General features: G+C 39.6%; 2 protein-coding genes across 3 annotated transcripts in view; one reads left to right on the forward strand and one right to left on the reverse strand.

Moving 5' to 3' along the window:
* Positions 1-14,991, reverse strand: part of hibadha (3-hydroxyisobutyrate dehydrogenase a) — a 62,619-nt gene extending 47,628 nt beyond the window's left edge. Inside the window, exons 1-4 of the mRNA XM_061982471.1 lie at positions 14,836-14,991; positions 10,560-10,720; positions 10,334-10,443; positions 9,820-9,941 (exon numbers count right to left, since the gene is read on the reverse strand). Coding sequence (XP_061838455.1) covers positions 9,820-9,941; positions 10,334-10,443; positions 10,560-10,720; positions 14,836-14,905 — 463 coding nt within the window. The 5' untranslated portion in view covers positions 14,906-14,991. The remainder of the gene's footprint in view (positions 1-9,819; positions 9,942-10,333; positions 10,444-10,559; positions 10,721-14,835) is intronic.
* A 276-nt stretch (positions 14,992-15,267) lies between these two features.
* tax1bp1a (Tax1 (human T-cell leukemia virus type I) binding protein 1a) overlaps positions 15,268-21,239 on the forward strand; it is a 60,197-nt gene continuing 54,225 nt past the window's right edge. Inside the window, exons 1-2 of one of the 2 annotated variants that reach the window (XM_061982470.1) lie at positions 15,268-15,386; positions 19,720-19,934. In XM_061982470.1, the coding sequence (XP_061838454.1) occupies positions 19,746-19,934 (189 nt within the window). In that variant the 5' untranslated portion in view covers positions 15,268-15,386; positions 19,720-19,745. Of the gene's footprint in view, positions 15,387-16,029; positions 16,190-19,719; positions 19,935-21,239 lie in introns of those variants that run through there. The other variant, XM_061982468.2, reaches the window with a different exon arrangement.

Raw genomic sequence — 21,239 nt, forward strand, 5'->3', positions numbered from 1 at the left:
CATAAACTTAAATTTTTTTTTGCAAATAATTAACTTAGAATTTCATGGCTGCAACACGTGCCAAAGTAGTTGGGAAAGGGCATGTTCACCACTGTGTTACATTGCCTTTCCTTTTAACAACACTCAGTAAACATTTGGGAACTGAGGAGACATGTTTTAAGCTTCTCAGGTGGAATTCTTTCCCATTCTTGCTTGATGTACAGCTTAAGATGTTCAACAGTCCGGGGGTCTCTGTTGTGGTATTTTAGGCTTCATAATGCACCACACATTTTCAATGGGAGACAGGTCTGGACTACAGGCAGGCCAGTCTAGTACCCGCACTCTTTTACTCTTAAGCAACGTTGATGTAACACGTGGCTTAGCATTGTCTTGCTGAAATAAGCAGGGGCGTCCATGGTAACGTTGCTTGGATGGCAACATATGTTGCTCCAAAACCTGTATGTACCTTTCAGCATTAATGACGCCTTCACAGATGTGTAAGTTACCAATGTCTTGGGCACTAATAATACACCCCCATACCATCACAGATGCTGGCTTTTCAACTTTGCGCCTATAACAATCCGGATGGTTCTTTTCCTCTTTGGTCCGGAGGACACAACGTCCACAGTTTCCAAAAACAATTTGAAATGTGGACTCGTCAGACCACAGAACACTTTTCCACTTTGTATCAGTCCATCTTAGATGAGCTCAGGCCCAGCGAAGCCGACTGCGTTTTTGGGTGTTGTTGATAAACGGTTTTCGCCTTGCATAGGAGAGTTTTAGCTTGCACTTAAAGATGTAGCGACCAACTGTAGTTACTGACAGTGGGTTTCTGAAGTGTTCCTGAGCCCATGTGGTGATATCCTTTACACACTGATGTCGCTTGTTGATGCAGTACAGCCTGAGGGATCTAAGGTCACGGGCTTAGCTGCTTACATGCAGTGATTTCTCCAGATTCTCTGAACCCTTTGATGATATTACAGACCGTAGATGGTGAAATCCCTAAATTCCTTGCAATAGCTGCTTGAGAAAGGTTTTTCTTAAACTGTTGGACAATTTGCTCACGCATTTGTTGACAAAGTGGTGACCCTCGCCCCATCCTTGTTGGTGATTGATTGAGCATTTCATGGAATCTACTTTTATACCCAATCATGGCACCCACCTGTTACCAATTTGCCTGTTCACCTGTGGGATGTTCCAAATAAGTGTTTGATGAGCATTCCTCAACTTTATCAGTATTTATTGCCACCTTTCCCAACTTCTTTGTCACGTGTTGCTGGCATCAAATTCTAAAGTTAATGATTATTTGCAAAACATTTTTTTTTTATCAGTTTGAACATCATATATGTTGTCTTTGTAGCATATTCAACCGTATATGGGTTGAAAATTATTTGCAAATCATTGTATTCCGTTTATATTTACATCTAACACAATTTCCCAACTCATATGGAAACGGGGTTTGTAATTGCATTAGACAATGTATCAGAGTGGAATAAGATTGAGCAAGAAACAAAAAGTGATTAAAAAACACAAAACAACTTTTTAAAAATACAAATAAACTTTAGTGTCCCTGTTTTGTTTTGTTTAGTTTTTTTAAATAAATTTCACAAACAAGACGTGCCTGTTGGTGCTTTAAGATTGGAAAGAGGCCCCCAGCAGCACCTGCTGCTCGATGAGAAGAGCAAAACCTGCTTTTATGTCAGAGGTTCCAAAAGTCTCAATACGACGAGAAAAAGTCGCTCGATTTGTTGTATTTGGCAACACATTGAACCCTCCTGCTCGGTCTTCTTATTCTCTGGCAGATCGGTGCAATATAAACGGTGTTAAGAAGAGGAGTTACATGCATACCACTAGGGCTGCGGCTATCGATTATTTTAATAATCGAGTAATCAAAACATTTTTAAAATTCTAATAAAAACACACTTTATAGCCTCAATGTGTCTTTTAGGGAACATAGTTTAAATAAACAAAATACATATTTACATGTTTTCTATTCGGGCTCCAGTACTTTGGAATGCCCAGTTATAGATGCTACCTCAGTAGAAGCATTTAAGTCCCATCTTAAAACTCATTTGTATACTCTAGCCTTTAAATAGACCCCCCTTTTAGACCAGTTGATCTGCCGTTTCTTTTCTGCTCTGCCCCCCTCTCCTTTGTGGAGAGAGGGGGCACAGATTCGGCAACCACAGGTGTCGCGCTAGCTGTCCAAAATCGGGAACCAGGGTGGACCACTCAGCTGTGCATCAGTTGGCGGCGTCTCTGCGCTGCTGACCTGTCTCTATATTATGTTAGATCCACTATGGACTGGACTCTCACACTATATTATGTTAGATCCACTATGGACTGGACTCTCACAATATTATGCTAGATCCACTCGACGTCCATTGCACCGGTCGCGGTCCCCTCCAAGGTTTTTCAATGTCATCCCATTGGGTTGAGTTTTTTCTTGCCCTGATGTGGGATCTGAGCCACTGTAGACTTTTACATTGTTTCTGCTTGTGCAGCCCTTTGAGACACTCGTGATTTAGGGCTATATAAGTAAACTTTGATTGATTGATTTCTAATGACACTTTAATTTTATAAATGTACACATCATTGAAATTACTATTTTTCCTATGGGAGCATCACTATGTATTACTTTATATATATATATATATATATATATATATATATATATACATACATATATATATACAAACGTATATTTTGAAAACAATAAGTAAAAAAGTAAAAAAAACAAAAAACGGTATAGCCTAAAACCAGGTATCCATCCATCCATCCATTTTCTACCGCTTATTCCCTTTGGGGTCGCGGGGGGGCGCTGGAGCCTATCTCAGCTACAATCGGGCGAAAGGCGGGGTACACCCTGGACAAGTCGCCACCTCATCGCAAACCAGGTAATATATAACAAATACAAAACTAAACAAAACAAAAAGACTTGTGATAAAAACATGTATCAATTGGAGGAATGGTGTTTGCTTTTCGGACAAACAACCCCATTAGCATTAACATACACTGTAGATGCTAACAAGTCCTCACATGCCCTAATGTGTTTGAACAAAACCATTTTTTTGCAAGTCAAACGTATTAGATCGCCTTAGTTACCAAAATAGATTTTTACATTGTTTCTGCTTGTTTGCTGCTCTTAAAGGGGAACATTATCACAATTTCAGAATTGTTAAAACCATTAAAAATCAGTTCCCAGTGGCTTATTATATTTTTTTCAAAATTTTACCCATCACGCAATATCCCTAAAAAAAGCTTCAAAGTGCCTGATTTTAACCATCGTTATAAACACCCGTCCATTTTCCTGTGACGTCACATAGTGAAGCCAACACAAACAAACATGGCGGACAGAACAGCAAGCTATAGCGACATTAGCTCGGATTCAGACTCGGATTTCAGCGGCTTAAGCGATTCAACAGATTACGAATGTATTGAAACGGATGGTTGTAGTGTGGAGGCAGGTAGCGAAAACGCAATTGAAGAAGAAACTGAAGCTATTGAGCCATATCGGTTTGAACCGTATGCAAGCGAAACCGACACGACAGCCAGCGACACGGGAGAAAGCGAGGACGAATTCGGCGATCGCCTTCTAACCAACGATTGGTATGTGTTTGTTTGGCATTAAAGGAAACTAACAACTATGAACTAGGTTTACAGCATATGAAATACATTTGGCAACAACATGTACTTTGAGGGTGCAGACAGACCAATTTTCATCAATTAATATATTCTGTAGACATACCCTCATCCGCACTCTTTTCCTGAAAGCTGATCTGTCCAGTTTTGGAGTTGATGTCAGCAGGCCAGGGAAGCTAGGGTCGATAGCTCGCTCGTCTGCGGGAACAAACTGCCGCCATTGCTTGGAACGGAAAATAACAGAGCTGATTTGACTCGGTGTTTGAGAAAATGGCGGATTGCTTCCCGATGTGACGCCACGTTGTGACTTCATTGCTCCGAGAGCGAATATTAGAAAGGTGTTTAATTCGCCAAAATTCACCCATTTAGAGTTCGGAAATCGGTTAAAAAAATATCTGGTCTTTTTTCTGCAACATCAAGGTATATAGTGACGCTTAAATAGGTCTGGTGATAATGTTCCCCTTTAAATACGCAGGAGGCTTTCTCACAACGCGCTGTATTATTGAAGTAGTGATATTGTGAAATGGCAGCTTTGTTGGAGAGTGCAAACATTTCACCACATTGTCTGTCTTTTTCACTTTTAAATGATAGCAATACCATGACAGCTTCTGCTGATTTTAATTTTTTTTTAATCAAAATGAGGTAATTCGGATGACTGGCTACAATGAGCATGTTTTTTTTAGTGCACAGCTTTTTGAAGAGGGGCTTGAAGCATGATCCTGATAAAGCATGTTCCTAGTGGGGTCACACGCACCCCACCTGGCATCGCACCACGCTCTCCCCAGTATTTAAGAAATAACTGCCTTAAGTGCACCGCTCTCATGGACGCTCTATTGGAGCAGTTTTATACACTTTTGTTAAAACTAATAATCGAAAACTCGCTAATAATCGAAGCAAAAAAATACAAATCGAATCTTTTTTTTAATTTTTAATCGAACTAATCAATGAAGCGTTGCAGTCCGACATACTGTACGGAGTTGTAATGACTAGCTCCATTCATAGACAGCCACTATTGTACTGTTTTCACGTGCGAGATGGAGCAGTAAGGGGCCAAATCTAATGAACTCTCAAATCTATTTGTGGCAGGCCTCGACAACATTTTTTTAAGCATAACATGAATGACTGTCTCATTAACAATTCATTTGCATATTATTATCACTCATTTTTGGTACTAATATAATACTGTGGTACTAATTAATGAAAAAAGGTATATACTGCCTTTTTTTTTTCAGGCCATGATGGTGCGCATGTCGCAAGTCAACACACAGCACTTGCAAGCGAAAACAGTGTGGACACAGGAGAGGGAGAACGGACATATTTTGGCTTAAAAACTACTGATAAAGGTTGAGTTGAGTTGAGTTGAGTTGAGTTGGAGTTTATTTCGAACATGCAAGCATACAACATGATACATCACTATCTCCAGTTTCTCTTTTCAACATGTTCGAAAAGGAGTAGGAAGAAGCAGAGCTTATTTAATCCTACCCCTTTTCTATTACATAACAGTTGCTAAAACTTTTGTTTACTTCCTGTTCTCAATTTATTCACAATATACTCCATAAGTAATCACAATAAAAATAAATAAATAAATAATAATTGGTGAAGTAAGTCACATTTCATATGATGAGATAAGTAAGATTATTTTGAGAGTGAAAGAATGGATGAATTAAATAAATTCTTCTTCTTTGTACTTTGTAAACACTTTAAGTTTGAAAAGTTTCTTGAAGTGGATCATATTAGTACATTGTTTGATTGCTTTGCTTAATCCATTCCATAATTTAATTCCACATACTGATATACTGAAGGTCTTAAGTGTTGTACGTGCGTACAAATGTTTTAAATTACATTTCTCTCTAAGATTATATTTCTCCTCTTTTTTTGAGAATAATTGTTGTATATTCTTGGGTAGCAGGTTATAGTTTGCTTTGTGTATAATTTTAGCTGTTTGCAAATTCACTATGTCGTGGAATTTCAGTATCTTTGATTCAATAAATAAAGGATTTGTATGTTCTCTATATTCAACATTATGTATTATTCTAACTGATCTTTTTTGTAACACCATTAATGAATTAAGTGTACTTTTGTAGTTATTTCCCCATATTTCTACACATTAACTCAGATATGGTAACACTAGTGAGCAGTAGAGAATATGAAGTGACTTTTTGTCTAGAAGATGATTTGCTTCATTCATTATTGACGTGTTTCTTGCTACTTTATGTTGTATATTTTTTACGTGAGATTTCCAGTTCAATTTATCATCATTATACCTAGAAATTTGGTTTCATTTACTCTTTCAATTTATATTCCGTCTATTTCTATTTGTGTTTGACTTTCTCTTCTACTGTTACCAAATAGTATTATTTTAGTTTTACTGAGATTCAACGATAATCTGTTTTTGTCAAACCATCTTTTTAATTTGTTAATTTATTCTGTTATTATTTGTAGTATATTCTGTGTGTTCTCTCCTGAACAAAACGCTGTTGTATCATCCGCAAATAATACTAACTTTAAATCTTTTGTAACTTTACAAATGTCATTTATATAGAGATTGAATAATTTAGGTCCTAGTATTGATCCCTGAGGTACACCACAGGATATATTTAGCGTTGTAGACGTGTGAAAGGTGAAGCTGAACACTGGAAAAAACCTAGCTCGTTAGCAACTAACATCCATCCATCCATCCATCCATCCATTTTCTACCGCTTATTCCCAGCGCAGGGGGTGCTGGAGCCTATCTCAGCTACAATCGGGCAGAAGGCGGGGTACACCCTGGACAAGTCGCCACCTCATCGCAGGGCCAACACAGATAGACAGACAACATTCACACTCACGTTCACACACTAGGGCCAATTTAATATTGCCAATCAACCTATCCCCAGGTGCATGTCTTTGGAGGTGGGAAGAAGCCGGAGTACCCGGAGGGAACCCACGCAGTCACGGGGAGAACATGCAAACTCCACACAGAAAGATCCCGAGCCTGGGATTGAACCCCAGACTACTCAGCACCTTCGTATTGTGAGGCAGATGCACTAACCCCTCTTCCACCGTGCTGCCCCCAACTAACATCCCCCCAGTGTTTTAGCTACTACCAAATCACTAATTCTCGCCTCTATGGCGACAAACAAAGTACGTATAATCCCTATAGGCGGAAACAATAGCTAACCGCTAACGCTCCTGAATGTAAACAAATGGGTGGATCTATACAGATATCCACTGTAACGATATCAAGTACAAGGGCAGTACATAGTCGATACTATGGTAAATGGGTTATACTTGTATAGCGCTTTTCTACCTTCATGGTACTCAAAGCGCTTCGACACTATTTCCACATTCACCCATTCACACACTGATGGCTGGAGCTGCCATGCAAGGCCCTAAAAGACAATCCATCAGGAGCAAGGGTGAAGTGTCTTGCTCAAGGACACAACGGACGTGACGAGGTTGGTAAAGGTGGGGATTGAACCAGGAACCCTCAGGTTGCTGGCACGGCCACTCTCCCAACTGCGCCACGCCGTCCCCTACTACATCAATATGTTTACTATCACATCTTTTGTCTTTTTTTAATGTTTATAAAGTCATGAAGTATCTCCCTGGACACATGAGAACTTTAATAATGACCAATGTATGATACTGTAACTATTTGGTTTTGGATCCATACCCACATTTCTGGTATCAGCCAAAACTTATGTAAAGTATCCAAACATTTTTACAAGTGTAGATAGAACATGTTAAAACTGAAAGTATGCAAATATTAAAGTAAATGAACAAGTAGATTATTAATTTATTTTCTACCGCTTGTCCCTCATAATTTAACAAAATAATAGAATGGGAAATGACACAATACGTTACTGCTTACGTCAGCAGTCAAATTAGGAGTCTTTGTAACTTGTTTGCTTACTTATTAGAAAAAAATAAATTATGTAGTGTGTTCAAAATTGCCAAATGCTAAAACTGTTCTTTGATTGCAAAAAGAAACATTTGGGACATAGGATTTTCTGCTAAAAGAAAGCCAATAATTACATATTTTGTGGTTCCCTTTATTTTGAAAAGTAGCGAAATACATGTTGGTACCGGTACCATCGGCACAACCCTAATAGCTACTGAGCATGTTAGGGCCCTACAAGGCACATGTTTGGGAAAGTAGAGGGTCAATGATTGGTCATCTCAGGCTAGTAAAAGAGGCTTATTTGGGAGACAGGAGAGGAACAAGCTTCACAGAGTCGTGCCCAGGAGTAAACAGTGTGTGTGTTCAAGGAGAGTATCTGGCTTAAGGCTCTGATCTTGCTGACTGCAGTCGCTCTCCGCTGTAGACGCCAGCTGGTAAACATGCCAGCGTGGGCCCCGTCTGCGCCTGTGAGCAGGGAGCGCATGAGCAACAGAGCGTTTCGTGCGCCAATAGCAGTATTGCGAAAGTCCAGTCAGAATACGGCATGCCTAAAAATGCCTAAGCACGATTCAAAGCAGTCTGCAAGAGTCAAAAAGGAGGAGCCGCGGTGAGACGAGGTGACGGACAGCTTTACTGGGAAGTGTCTCGCTTGTGTCTTATCTCCCCTCCATGTGAGGGCAGGTTCTCTCCTCTTTATGGCTCTTTATCTGACATGAAAGGCACTAACATGGGATGGCCGCCATTACGGCTCCATCAACATGAGAAGCGCCGGACGCGGGACTTCTCTGGCGCGGCGCGGCCCATTAAGAGCGACTGGTGATCCTGTGCTCTGTCAAGGAGTCGTCACCGGCAGACAGCGCCGACATAATGAGGACTTAAAAAACCTCAACCTTGCCTCCAAGAAGCCTCGGTCAAATACAGCAATAAAACCTGGAGAGGGCACCGACTGGCCGGTCTGCTCGGTAATTACATCCCGTGTTGCAGCAGTAACCCAAAAGGTCCCAGAGTTTAGGCTGACAAAGAGTGTTAGAGGGGGTCAGGAACTTGGCAATGGGGGTCTCAGTACTAGCAGTGCGGCTGGTGGTTCTTTGTGCAACTTTACGACCTCATATTGTACTGAGCAGCCAGACCCATTCTTGTGTTGCACTAAACTCCATTTTACTTTCTATGGTTAGTTTCCCACATTTACCCTTGTTAGTAGTCATTAATTTTACATTATACTTTGGAGGTCCCAATGGAACCTATTATAAACACATTAAGTTGCAATTGTTTGCTTTAATTAAGTATGATGTATTTGTGACAGCTGGTACTCGCTGCAGTTTTGGAAAAATACTGTATGTGCCATCCATCACTAGGGTTGTCAAAAGTATCAGTAATTCAATGCCAATACGCAAAAAAAATACACTGATACCTGCTTTTTTCAGTATCTTTAGGCGTTCAGACCGCAGTCGCTGGCTCGGATATGACAAATTCAGAATTGCACTGAAAAAATCCGATACAGGTCGAATATGAGCAAAAAAAATCGGAATCGACTTTGTTACTAAATGTAGTGAGTAGAGGTACATGGAAAAAGTAAAAGAGGTGTATACCGTCGTCATGCATTTATTCGGTAATCAAATACAAGCGGTCAGGAAAGTTAAATGCCACGCAGATCCGCCATCACAAGCCCAGGGAGCGTGCGGTACCAGAGCGTGCAGAAAACTTACAGAAGCATGCAACGCAACCTTTATCACTTCCATAAATGCTAAAAAAAAATTTGTAATGCGAAAAAGCTGAAAGGTTGATACTAACAACAAATAAAAGCAAAGATTTGTCTTTAAATATATGTATTAGGGCTGGACGATTATTGCAAAAATAACCATGATTATTTGTATTGATATTGTAATCACGATTAATTACACAATTATTCATTAATTTGAAAACATGAGTGAGTAGTTATTGTGCCACCAAAACTCAACTTTTTATATATACATACATACATATACACACACATATATATATATATATATATATATATATATATATATATATATATATATAAACACACACACACATATATAGACACATATATATATATACACATTATATATATATATATATATATATATATATATATATATATATATATATATATATATATATATATATATATATATATATATATATATAAATAAAAGTATATAAGTCTTAAGTAAATTTTTTTTTTTATCAAAAAATTCTTGAAAATCGTGGAAATTCTCAGGTATCGGTATCAACTACTAAAACTCTGTTATCGTGACAACCCCAGCCATCACGTCACAAATAAAGTGTGTTACCTCCTGACACTGGTGCGTCCATGAACACGGCTCCCATCTTCTCTGCAGCTACCGCCATCTCCTTTGAGACAGCGGGGTCGATGGTGGAGGAGTCAATCAAAAGCGTTCCCTTCTTTACCTTCCTAAAAAAAAAAAAAAAAACCCCAGGCAAAACAGAAAGCAGCCTTATTTAAAGGCAAAACACAACAAGATAAATAAACAGTTTTTAAAAAGGTAGAAATTGAGTGTGCTTTTTCGCCACAAGCGTTAAATTGTTTTCTCTTTCCAATGTCCTACGTGGTGGACATGAAGACTGACTACTATTACAATTTTTTTCATACAATGACGGTTGATGCAACAAATGCATGAAGATGCACTATTTTCCTGAGGGAACTCTCCTGAAGGAATCAATAAAGGACTATCTATCTATCTATCTATCTAATGCATGTGTGTACACTGTATACAAATAAACACATTTGAGAAAAAACAAAACAACAGTTTACAGCAAATAATGCAACATATGCCTTAAACGTACTTGAGGATGCCATTGGGGCCTGTGTAGACCTCTATGACGTTGGGACTGGAGGGCAGCATTGTGATGATGCGGTCTGCTTTCTCAGCGACTTCTGCTGGCGAGTCAACTACCTGTTGACAAAAAATGAACACACTCATGAATAAACTACTATTGCAGCTCCTAATTCATGTAGATCTTAGATGTTTTGGTGAATGACAAAACATAATTTAATTGTAATTTGTGTTACCTGGGCACCCAGGTCTTGAAGGTCCTTGCAGGACTCCGGAAAAACATCAGTGGCGATGATGGGGTACCCATTTTTCAGCAGGTTTTTGGCCATTGGGCTGCCCATGTTTCCCACACCAATAAACCCGACAGGGGTTTTTGAGGCCATGGACCGCATGGACACTGAATGTACAAATTATTATTATTTATTTATTTATTTTAAAATGGCGCAGTAGCTGGCTGCAATAAACATCCAATTCAGTGTGACAAGCAAAGAGCTAAGTGTTATTTGTCAGTTTGCCTGAATAAGTGGTGCTATAAAACACTTCATGGTAAATGTGATGAAAATATACAAGTCAGCAAAAAACAATATATGTCCTTGTCAATTTTTGCAGGTTACTTACAGCCTGTTTTTGGAAACAGTGTCAAGGCTATTAAACAGTGCTGGCATAGCCAAGGTCCTGGCACGTTAACAATACTAGACACTGGCAGTGAACCAACCAGACAACACAAAGGCTTTATAATTAAGTACAAACACTAAGACGATTTTAAATCTGTCAAAGTATACCAGGCCAAGGTTATCGCCAGTGTTCATTAGGCATCATGACTGACTAATTGTTTAATGTTCAAATTAAAATAACAATAAGCAATGGATGTTTTTAACATTAACTTTGTGACAGTGAAAATAATCAAAACAAGCACAAAAAGGTAGATTTAATTTGCTTGAAGAACAGAATAAATAACAGTGCATCAAAATGTATGTACAGTTGCAATTAGGGATGTCCGATAATGGCTTTTTGCTGATATTGTCCAACTATTTAATTACCGATATCAACCGATACCGATATCAACCAATATATACAGTCGTGGAATTAACACATTATTATGCCTAATTTGGACAACCAGGTATGGTGAAGATAAGGTACTTTTAAAAAAAATTAATAAAATAAAATAAGATAAATAAATTAAAAACATTTTCTTGAATAAAAAAGAAAGTAAAACAATATAAAAACAGTTACATTGAAACTACTAATGAATGAAAATGAGTAAAATTAACTGTTAAAGGTTAGTACTATTAGTGGACCAGCAGCACGCACAATCATGTGTGCTTACGGACTGTATCCCTTGCAGACTGTATTGATATATAATGTAGGAACCAGAATATTAATAACAGAAAGAAACAACCCCTTTGTGTGAATGAGTTTTGGGTTGGTAAGTGTATCTTGTGTTTTTTATGTTGATTTAATTAAAAAAACAAACAAACAAAAAAAACAATACCGATAATAAAAAAAACGATACCGATCATTTCCGATATTACATTTTAACGCATTTATCGGACATCTCTTGTCGCAATCAAAAGTTTACATACACTTGTAAAGAACACAATGGCTGTCTTGAGTTTCCAAAAATTTCTACAACTCTTATTTTGTTGTGATAGAGTGATTAGAGCACATACTTGTTGGTCACAAAAAACATTCATGAAGTTTGGTTCTTTTATGAATTTATTATGGGTCTACTGAAAATGTGACCAAATCTGCTGGGTCAAAAGTATACATACAGCAATGTTAATATTTGCTTACATGTCCCTTGGCAAGTTTCACTGCAATAAGGAGCTTTTGGTAGCCATCCACAAGCTTCTAGTTGAATTGTTGACCACTCCTCTTGACAAAATGTGTGCAGTTCAGCTACATTTGTTGGTTTTCTCACATAGAATTGTTTCTTCAGCATTGTCTACACATTTAAGTCAGGACTTTGGAAAGACCATTCCAAAACCTTAATTCTAGCCTGATTTATCCATTTCTTTACCACTTTTGACGTGTGTTTGGGGTCATTGTCCTGTTGGAACACCCTATTGCACCCAAGACCCAACCTCCGGGCTGATGATTTTAGGCTGTCCTGAAGAATTTGGAGGTAATCCTCGTTTTTCATTGTCACATTTACGCTCTGTAAAGCACCAGTTCCATTGTCAGCAAAACAGGCCCAGAGCATAATACTACCATCACCATGCTTGAAGGTAGGAATTGGTGTTCCTGGGATTAAAGGCCTCACTTTTTCTCCTCCAAACATATTGCTGGGTATTGCGGCCAAACAGCTCAATTTTTGTTTCAACCAGAAGCTTGTGGATGGCTACCAAAAGCACCTTATTGCAGTGAAACATACCAAGGGACATGTAACCAAATATTAAAATTGCTGTATGTATACTTTTGACCCAGCAGATTTGGTCACAGTTTCAGTAGACCCATAATAAATTCATAAAAGAACCAAACTTCATGACTGTTTTTTGTGACCAACAAGTATGTGCTCCAATCACTCTATCACAAAAAAATAAGACTTGTAGAAATGATTGGAAACTCAAGACAGCAATGACATTATGTTCTTTACAAGTGTATGTAAACTTTTGACCACGACTGTTTGTATGTTTTCTGTGTATTTTCTGCTGCAAATACAAACCCTGTTTCCATATGAGTTGGGAAATTGTGTTAGATGTAAATATAAACGGAATACAATGATTTGCAAATCATTTTCAACCCATATTCAGTTGAATATGCCACAAAGACAACATATTTGATGTTCAAACTGATAAACATTTTTTTTTTTTTGCAAATAATCATTAACTTTACAGCAACACGTGACAAAGAAGTTGGGAAAGGTGGCAATAAATACTGATAAAGTTGAGGAATGCTCATCAAACACTTATTTGGAACATCCCACAGGTGAACAGGTAAATTGGGAACAGGTGGGTGCCATGATTGGGTATAAAAGTAGATTCCATGAAATGCTCAGTCATTCACAAACAAGGATGGGGCGAGGGTCACCACTTTGTCAACAAATGTGTTAGCAAATTGTTGAACAGTTTAAGAAAAACCTTTCTCAACCAGCTATTTCAAGGAATTTAGGGATTTCACCATCTACGGTCCGTAATATCATCAAAGGGTTCAGAGAATCTGGAGAAATCACTGCACGTAAGCAGCTAAGCCTGTGACCTTCGATCCCTCAGGCTGTACTGCATCAACAAGCGACATCAGTGTGTAAAGGATATCACCACATGGGCTCAGGAACACTTCAGAAACCCACTGTCGGTAACTACAGTTGGTCGCTACATCTGTAAGTGCAAGTTAAAACTCTCCTATGCAAGGCGAAAACCGTTGATCAACGCCCAGAAACGCCGTCGGTTTCGCTGGGCCTGAGCTCATCTAAGATGGACTGATACAAAGTGGAAAAGTGTTCTGTGGTCTGACGAGTCCACATTTCAAATTGTTTTTGGAAACTGTGGACGTTGTGTCCTCCGGACCAAAGAGGAAAAGAACCATCCGGATTGTTATAGGCGCAAAGTTGAAAAGCCAGCATCTGTGATGGTATGGGGGTGTATTAGTGCCCAAGACATGGGTAACTTACACATCTGTGAAGGCGCCATTAATGCTGAAAGATACATACAGGTTTTGGAGCAACATATGTTGTCATCCAAGCAATGTTACCATGGACGCCCCTGCTTATTTCAGCAAGACAATTCCAAGCCACGTGTTACATCAACGTGGCTTCATAGTAAAAGAGTGCGGGTACTAGACTGGCCTGCCTGTAGTTCAGACCTGACTCCCATTGAAAATGTGTGGTGCATTATGAAGCCTAAAATACCACAAGGGAGACCCCCGGACTGTTGAACAACTTAAGCTGTACATCAAGCAAGAATGGGAAAGAATTCCACCTGAGAAGCTTAAAAAATGTGTCTCCTCAGTTCCCAAAAGTTTACTGAGTGTTGTTAAAAGGAAAGGCCATGTAACACAGTGGTGAACACGCCTTTTCCCAACTACTTTGGCACGTGTTGCAGCCATGAAATTCTAAGTTAATTATTATTTGCAAAAAAAAATTAAGTTTATGAGTTTGAATATCAAATATCTTGTCTTTGTAATTGAATATTGGTTGAAAAGGATTTGCAAATCATTGTATTCCGTTTATATTTACATCTAACACAATTTCCCAACTCATATGGAAAAGGGGTTTGTACATATGAATGGGGTGTTTAAATCTTGTGGGGGGCTTGTCTGAATAAAATCAATGATGAGAGATTGCACAAACATCATTCAGGATGCTGTGTTGTTATTATTAAATCATTTACAGATTGCATTTATAATAAAAATGACAGCCACAGTGGTCAACAATGAGACAGTGCCCACTCCAGTGTGCTAACACAGCTAGCATTAGCTAACAACACTAGGGGAGAGTGATAGTGGCGGGCATTCTCTCAACCCGCGCACACGAAAACGTAAAGGAGGAAACAGAAATATAAACCGATACCTTACCCAAGGCAGGGCTAACATGATTGTTCCTCCTTAGCAGCGCATTACGACACCCTCTGAACAGCGCTGCCATGCTTTTCTCCCCTTGACCTCGGCAGACACAGTGACAGTTGTCACGCCGGCACAGCCAAATAGAGCCGCGCTGATTGGCAGTTACCTCCACCACTTATAGAAACACGGAGGATTCCCTCAGCCAATAGGAATGAAGCAAAGGCGGGATATCCTGTATTTGTACTTTTTTTTTATCGCCTTTTGGAAACAATAATCGCAGCAATATAATTAATTAAAATTAATTGTTGAATATATATTAGGTTATATACATTTCTTCATGCACCCTTTAGTTATAAAAAAAAAAAAATCCTCGTTTTACACTGTTTTTTTCCCTCAGCATCCCGACTGCGACTCCTCATCCCGGAAGTTGTCAGTGGTTTGCTTTCAGGAAGCGGCGCATCATCGTCAGCCGTTTCACAACAACAACGCGGACAGGGGGCAAACACATCGACCTGCCCTCAAGATATTTCATCTCTTTTCCATCCCGGAGTTCCTAAAAATGGGTATTTTTCTATTCTGAAGCCGATTTAACAGCGGCAGTGTTTATCGGTTGAGTCAGTCTGTCTGTTAGCCTCCCCACTAACTAGGGCAGTGTTAAGCTAGCTAATAATGACTTGACACAACATGGCCTGTTCGAGGCTTCTCTTAGCTACTTAGCTCTTATCTTAGGGTGGCTCAGACGTGTTGTTGTTAACTCCATTACTGTCTTATTTCATGCATTGTTGGAGGGCTGGCTGCGGCTCTGCTGCGCACATGTGCCAGCGAGCATATGTGCAATAACAAGGATGGGCTGGGTAGTTTAGGGTAGGTTGTTTTAACAAGGCGTTATTTAAAGTTAAAGGGGAACATTATCACAATTTCAGAATGGTTAAAACCATTAAAAGTCAGTTCCCAGTGGCTTATTATATTTTTCGAAGTTTTTTTTCAAAATTTTACCTATCACGCAATATCCCTAAAAAAAGCTTCAAAGTGCCTGATTTTAACCATCGTTATAAACACCTGTCCATTTTCCTGTGACGTCACATAATGAAGCCAACACAAACAAACATGGCGGAAAGAACAGCAAGCTATAGCGACATTAGCTCGGATTCAGACTCGGATTTCAGCGGCTTAAGCGATTCAACAGATTACGAATGTATTGAAACGGATGGTTGTAGTGTGGAGGCAGGTAGCAAAAACGAAATTGAAGAAGAAACTGAAGATATTGAGCCATATCGGTTTGAACCGTATGCAAGCGAAACCGACAAAAACGACACGACAGCCAGCGACACGGGAGAAAGCGAGGACGCCTTCTAACCAGCGATTGGTATGTGTTTGTTTGGCATTAAAGGAAACTAACAACTATGAACTAGGTTTACAGCATATGAAATACATTTGGCAACAACATGCACTTTGAGAGTGCAGACAGCCCAATTTTCATCAATTAATATATTCTGTAGACATACCCTCATCCGCGCTCTTTTCCTGAAAGCTGATCTGTCCAGTTTTGGAGTTGATGTCAGCAGGCCAGGGAAGCTAGGGTCGATAGGGGGTTTAGCTCGCTCGTCTGCGGGAACAAACTGCCGCCATTGCTTGCCGTGCTACCGAGGGCCTTTGTCCCTGAATTGCTCACACACTCCGGAAGATTCAATGGGGGTCTGGCAGCAGATTTCTTTGACTTTATTGTTGGAAATGCATCTGCTTTGAGTGTCGCAGGATATCCACACATTCTTGCCATCTCTGTCGTAGCATAGCTTTCGTCGGTAAAGTGTGCGGAACAAACGTCCAATTTCTTGCCACTTTCGCATCTTTGGGCCACTGGTGCAACTTGAATCCGTCCCTGTTCGTGTTGTTACACCCTCCGACAACACACCGACGAGGCATGATGTCTCCAAGGTACGGAAAACAGTCGACGTTGTGACGTCATCGCTCCGAGAGCGAATATTAGAAAGGCGTTTAATTCGCCAAAATTCACCCATTTAGAGTTCGGAAATCAGTTAAAAATATATATGGTCTTTTTTCTGCAACATCAAGGTATATATTGACGCTTACATAGGTCTGGTGATAATGTTCCCCTTTAAAGTCACACAGACTTTGATATCCAGTAAAGGCTTCGTTAGACGATTCAATGAATGACCTTATCTTCCAGGTGGTATAATGTTTATACACAGTCTTACATACAGTCGTGGTCAAAAGTTGACATACACTTGTAAAGAACATGTCAGAATCAGAATCAGAATACCTTTGTTGTCATTGTATGGAAACAACGAAATTGGACAGCAATCCAGCTCAGTGATTTTAAAACAAACCTACATAAAATAGTCTTAAGACAACAACAATAATAAAACACTTGAACATTTAAAAACATAATAAAATGTTAAAAAAACATATTGCACAGTAGATCTTTATCAGAGGTAAGCAAGTAATAGTAATAGTGTTCAGGTAAGTGCAGAGTTTAGGGCAATAACAGCTCCTGGATAGAAACTGTTTTTCAGTCTATTTGTCCTTGCTTTGGTGGTCTTATAGCGCTTCCCTGAGGGCAAGAGTTCAAGCCAGTGGTGACCTGGGTGGGATGAGTCCTTGAGGATGCTGTTTGCTCTCCTGTTGCAGTGTCTCTTATGCAGGTCCTCTAGAGATGTACGAGGACATGCAGTGATCCTCTGGGCTGCATTTATGACCCCCTGTAATCTCTTTCTCTCTGCCACCGTGCAGCTAGAAAACCACACGGAGATGCCGTAGGTCAGTATTGACTCAACGGAGCAGCGATAGAAGGACAGGAGCAGGTTATCAGCCAGATCTATTTTCGTCAGACTTCTCAGAAAAAACAGTCTTTGCTGACCTTTTTTTCTGGAGTGCATTGGTGTTGCTTTTCCAGGTCATGTTGCTTGAGATGTTTACGCCCAGGATCTTGCACTCTGAGACCCTTTCCACTTCCTCTCCCATGATGTAGATGGGCTGGATGGGCTCAGTGTCTTGAGTTTCCAATAATTTCTACAACTCTTATTTTTTGTGATAGTGATTGGAGCACATCAATTTCCTTTTTCCTTTTTCCTTGCCCTTTTGTGGGCTCTGAACCGAGGATGTCATCGTGGCTTGTGCCGCTCTTTGAGAAACTTGTGATTTAGGGCTATATAAATAAACATTGATTGATTGACATTGACTCAATCAATCAATTGATCAACAAATGTAGCTGAACTGCACCAATTTTGTCAAGAGGAGTGGTCAAAAATTCAACCAGAAGCTTGTGGATGGCTACCAAAAGCGCCTTATATTAACATTGCTGTATGTATACTTTTGACCCCACAGATTTGGTTACATTTTCAGTAGACCCATAATAAAATTGATAAAATAATCAAACTTCATGAATGCTTTTTGTGACCAACAAGTATATACTCTAGCTTTTAAATAGACCCCCCTTTTAGACCAGTTGATCTGCCGTTTCTCCCCCCCCCCCCCCCCCCCCCCCTTTCACGGGGGGGGGGGGGGGGGGGGGGGGGGGCACAGGTTCGTTGGCCACGGATGAAGCGCTGGCTGTCCAAAGTCTTGCACCATGTGGAAAATGTGACCAAATCTGCTGGGTCAAAAGTATACATACAGCAATGTTAATATAAGGCGCTTTTGGTAGCCATCCACAAGCTTCTGGCAAGCTTCTGGTGGAATTTTTGACCACTCCTCTTGACAAAATTGGTGCAGTTCAGCTACATTTGTTGATCAATTGATTGATTGAGTCAATGTCAATTTAGCCATTCCTTTACCACTTTTGACATGTGTTTGGGGTCATTGTCCTGTTGGAACACCCAACTGCGCCCAAGACCCAACCTCCAAGCTGATGATTTTAGGTTGTCCTGAAGAATTTGGAGGTAATCATCCTTTTTCATTGTCCCATTTACTCTCTGTAAAGCACCACTTCCATTGGCAGCAAAACAGGCCCAGAGCATAATACTACCACCACCATGCTTGACAGTAGACATGGTGTTCCTAGGATTAAAAGCCTCATCTTTTCTCCTCCAAACATATTGCTGGGTATTGTGGCCAAACAGCTCAATTTTTGTTTCATCAAAAATTGAGATGTTTGACCACAATACCCAGCAATATGTTTGGAGGAGAAAAGGTGAGGCCTTTAATCCCACAAACACCACGTCTACCGTCAAGCATGGTGGTGGTAGTATTATGCTCTGGACCTGTTTTGCTGCCAATGGAAGTGGTGCTTTACAGAGAGTAAATGGGACAATGAAAAAGGATGATTACCTCCAAATTCTTCAGGACAACCTAAAATCATCAGCTTGGAGGTTGGGTCTTGGGCGCAGTTGGGTGTTCCAACAGGACAATGACCCCAAACACATGTCAAAAGTGGTAAAGGAATGGCTAAATCAGGCTATAATTAAGGTTTTAGAATGGCCTTCCCAAAGTCCTGGCTTGTGGACAATGCTGAAGAAACAAGTCCATGTCAGAAAACCAACAAATTTAGCTGAACTGCACTAATTTTATCAAGAGGAGTGGTCAAAAATTCAACCAGAAGCTTGTGGATGGCTACCAAAAGCGCCTTATTGCAGTGAAACTTGCCAAGGGACATAAAACCAAATATTAACATTGCTGTATGTATATTTTCAGTAGACCCATAATAAATTCATAAAAGAACCAAACTTCATGAATGTTCTTTGTGACCAACAAGTATGTGCTCCAATAACTTTATCACAAAAAAATAAGAGTTGTAGAAATTATTGGAAACTCAACACAGCCATGACATTCTGTTCTTTAAAGTGTATGTAAACTTTTGACCACGACTGTAGGTTAGTATACTCCCATCTGTATTAATCCTAAATCCTTATCTGACATGATGTTGTATCTCTCTCACAGATGAATGAAGTGACCCCCAGGATACAATGTCCTCGTTCCAGGTGGTGGATTCCTCACCTGGCAGCAGCGTCGGTATTATGGAAACGTCCAACTTTGCCCACGTCATCTTCCAGAATGTTGGCAAAAGTTTCCTGCCTCAGGCGCCACTGGAGTGTCGCTACACTCTCACCCCTCACATCTCCCCTCACCCAAAAGACTGGGTGGGCATCTTTAAGGTAAACCACAACCTCCATGACTGCTAGGAACACGTTGTTTGCTACACAATACATTGCATGTGTTTACTGTGGGACCTTTCAGTTTGAACTCCAATTGATTTCGAATCCACTCTGAAATTGAATTTCTCTATTCCAGAGTCAAATTGTCACCGTCATAAAACCTTTAATGTCTTGCAAGTGTCAAAATGCGTTAGCTGTATTAATATAACTAAAGTGAAATGACAACTGCTCACTTTAACAGAGGAAAAGTTGCTGAAGGCCATCCATCCATTTTCTGTTCTGCTATTCCAGCTGACTTCAAGTGAGAGGCGGGGTACACCCTGAATGGTCACCAGTCATTCACAGAGTACATATAAACAAACTATCACACCTTTGGATAATTTAGACCAGGGGTCCCCAAAGTTATTTATATTATTATTATTTAAAAAAAATGTTTTTTTTATTTGTGATGTATATATACTAAATATATATATATATATATATATATATATATATATATATATATATATATATATATATACAGTATATAGAGATGGCTTTTTTGCCGATATCTGATATTGTCCAACTCTTAATTACCGATTCCGATATCAACCGATACCGATATATACAGTCGTGGAATTAACACATTATTATGCCTTATAAGTTGTTTATACGGCCACCCTCAGTGTGACCTGTATTGACCAAGTATGCTTGCATTCACTTGTGTGTGTGAAAAGCCGTAGATATTATGTGATTGGGCCGGCACGCAAAGGCAGTGCCTTTAAGGTTTATTGGCGCTCTGTACTTCTCCCTACGTCCGTGTACACAGCGTAGTTTTAAAACGTCATAAATTTTACTTTTTGAAACCGATACCAATAATTTTGAAACCGATACCGATCATTTCCGATATTACATTTTAAAGCATTTATCGGCCGATAATATCGGCAGTCCGATATTATCGGACATCCCTATATATATCCCATCCATCCATTTATATATTACAGCTGCCAAAGTTAAAGCGATATTGCGTTAACTATTAGTTCCTTTACCAGCGATTAATTTTTTAACGCGCATGTGTCATGACTCGTTTTGACCCTCGGGCCAATTAGTGGTCTAGAGTAATGTAATGGTGTCAGTTGTTGTTGAGCCACAAGCTCGGAAAATAGTAAGTAAAAATGCACAAAGAAAAGCTGGCCATTATGGAATTATCAGCTCTGAAGCCATGGCGAGTCGTTCTCCCGACAAGAAAACACCATTTAATCTTCGAACACCGTGAGACAACAACATTGCGTTCCAGTGTTTGGATTTTGGTTAAGGTGTCTTAAT

The sequence above is a fragment of the Nerophis lumbriciformis genome, linkage group LG21 (assembly GCF_033978685.3).
Source record: "Nerophis lumbriciformis linkage group LG21, RoL_Nlum_v2.1, whole genome shotgun sequence".
NCBI lineage: Eukaryota > Metazoa > Chordata > Actinopteri > Syngnathiformes > Syngnathidae > Nerophis > Nerophis lumbriciformis.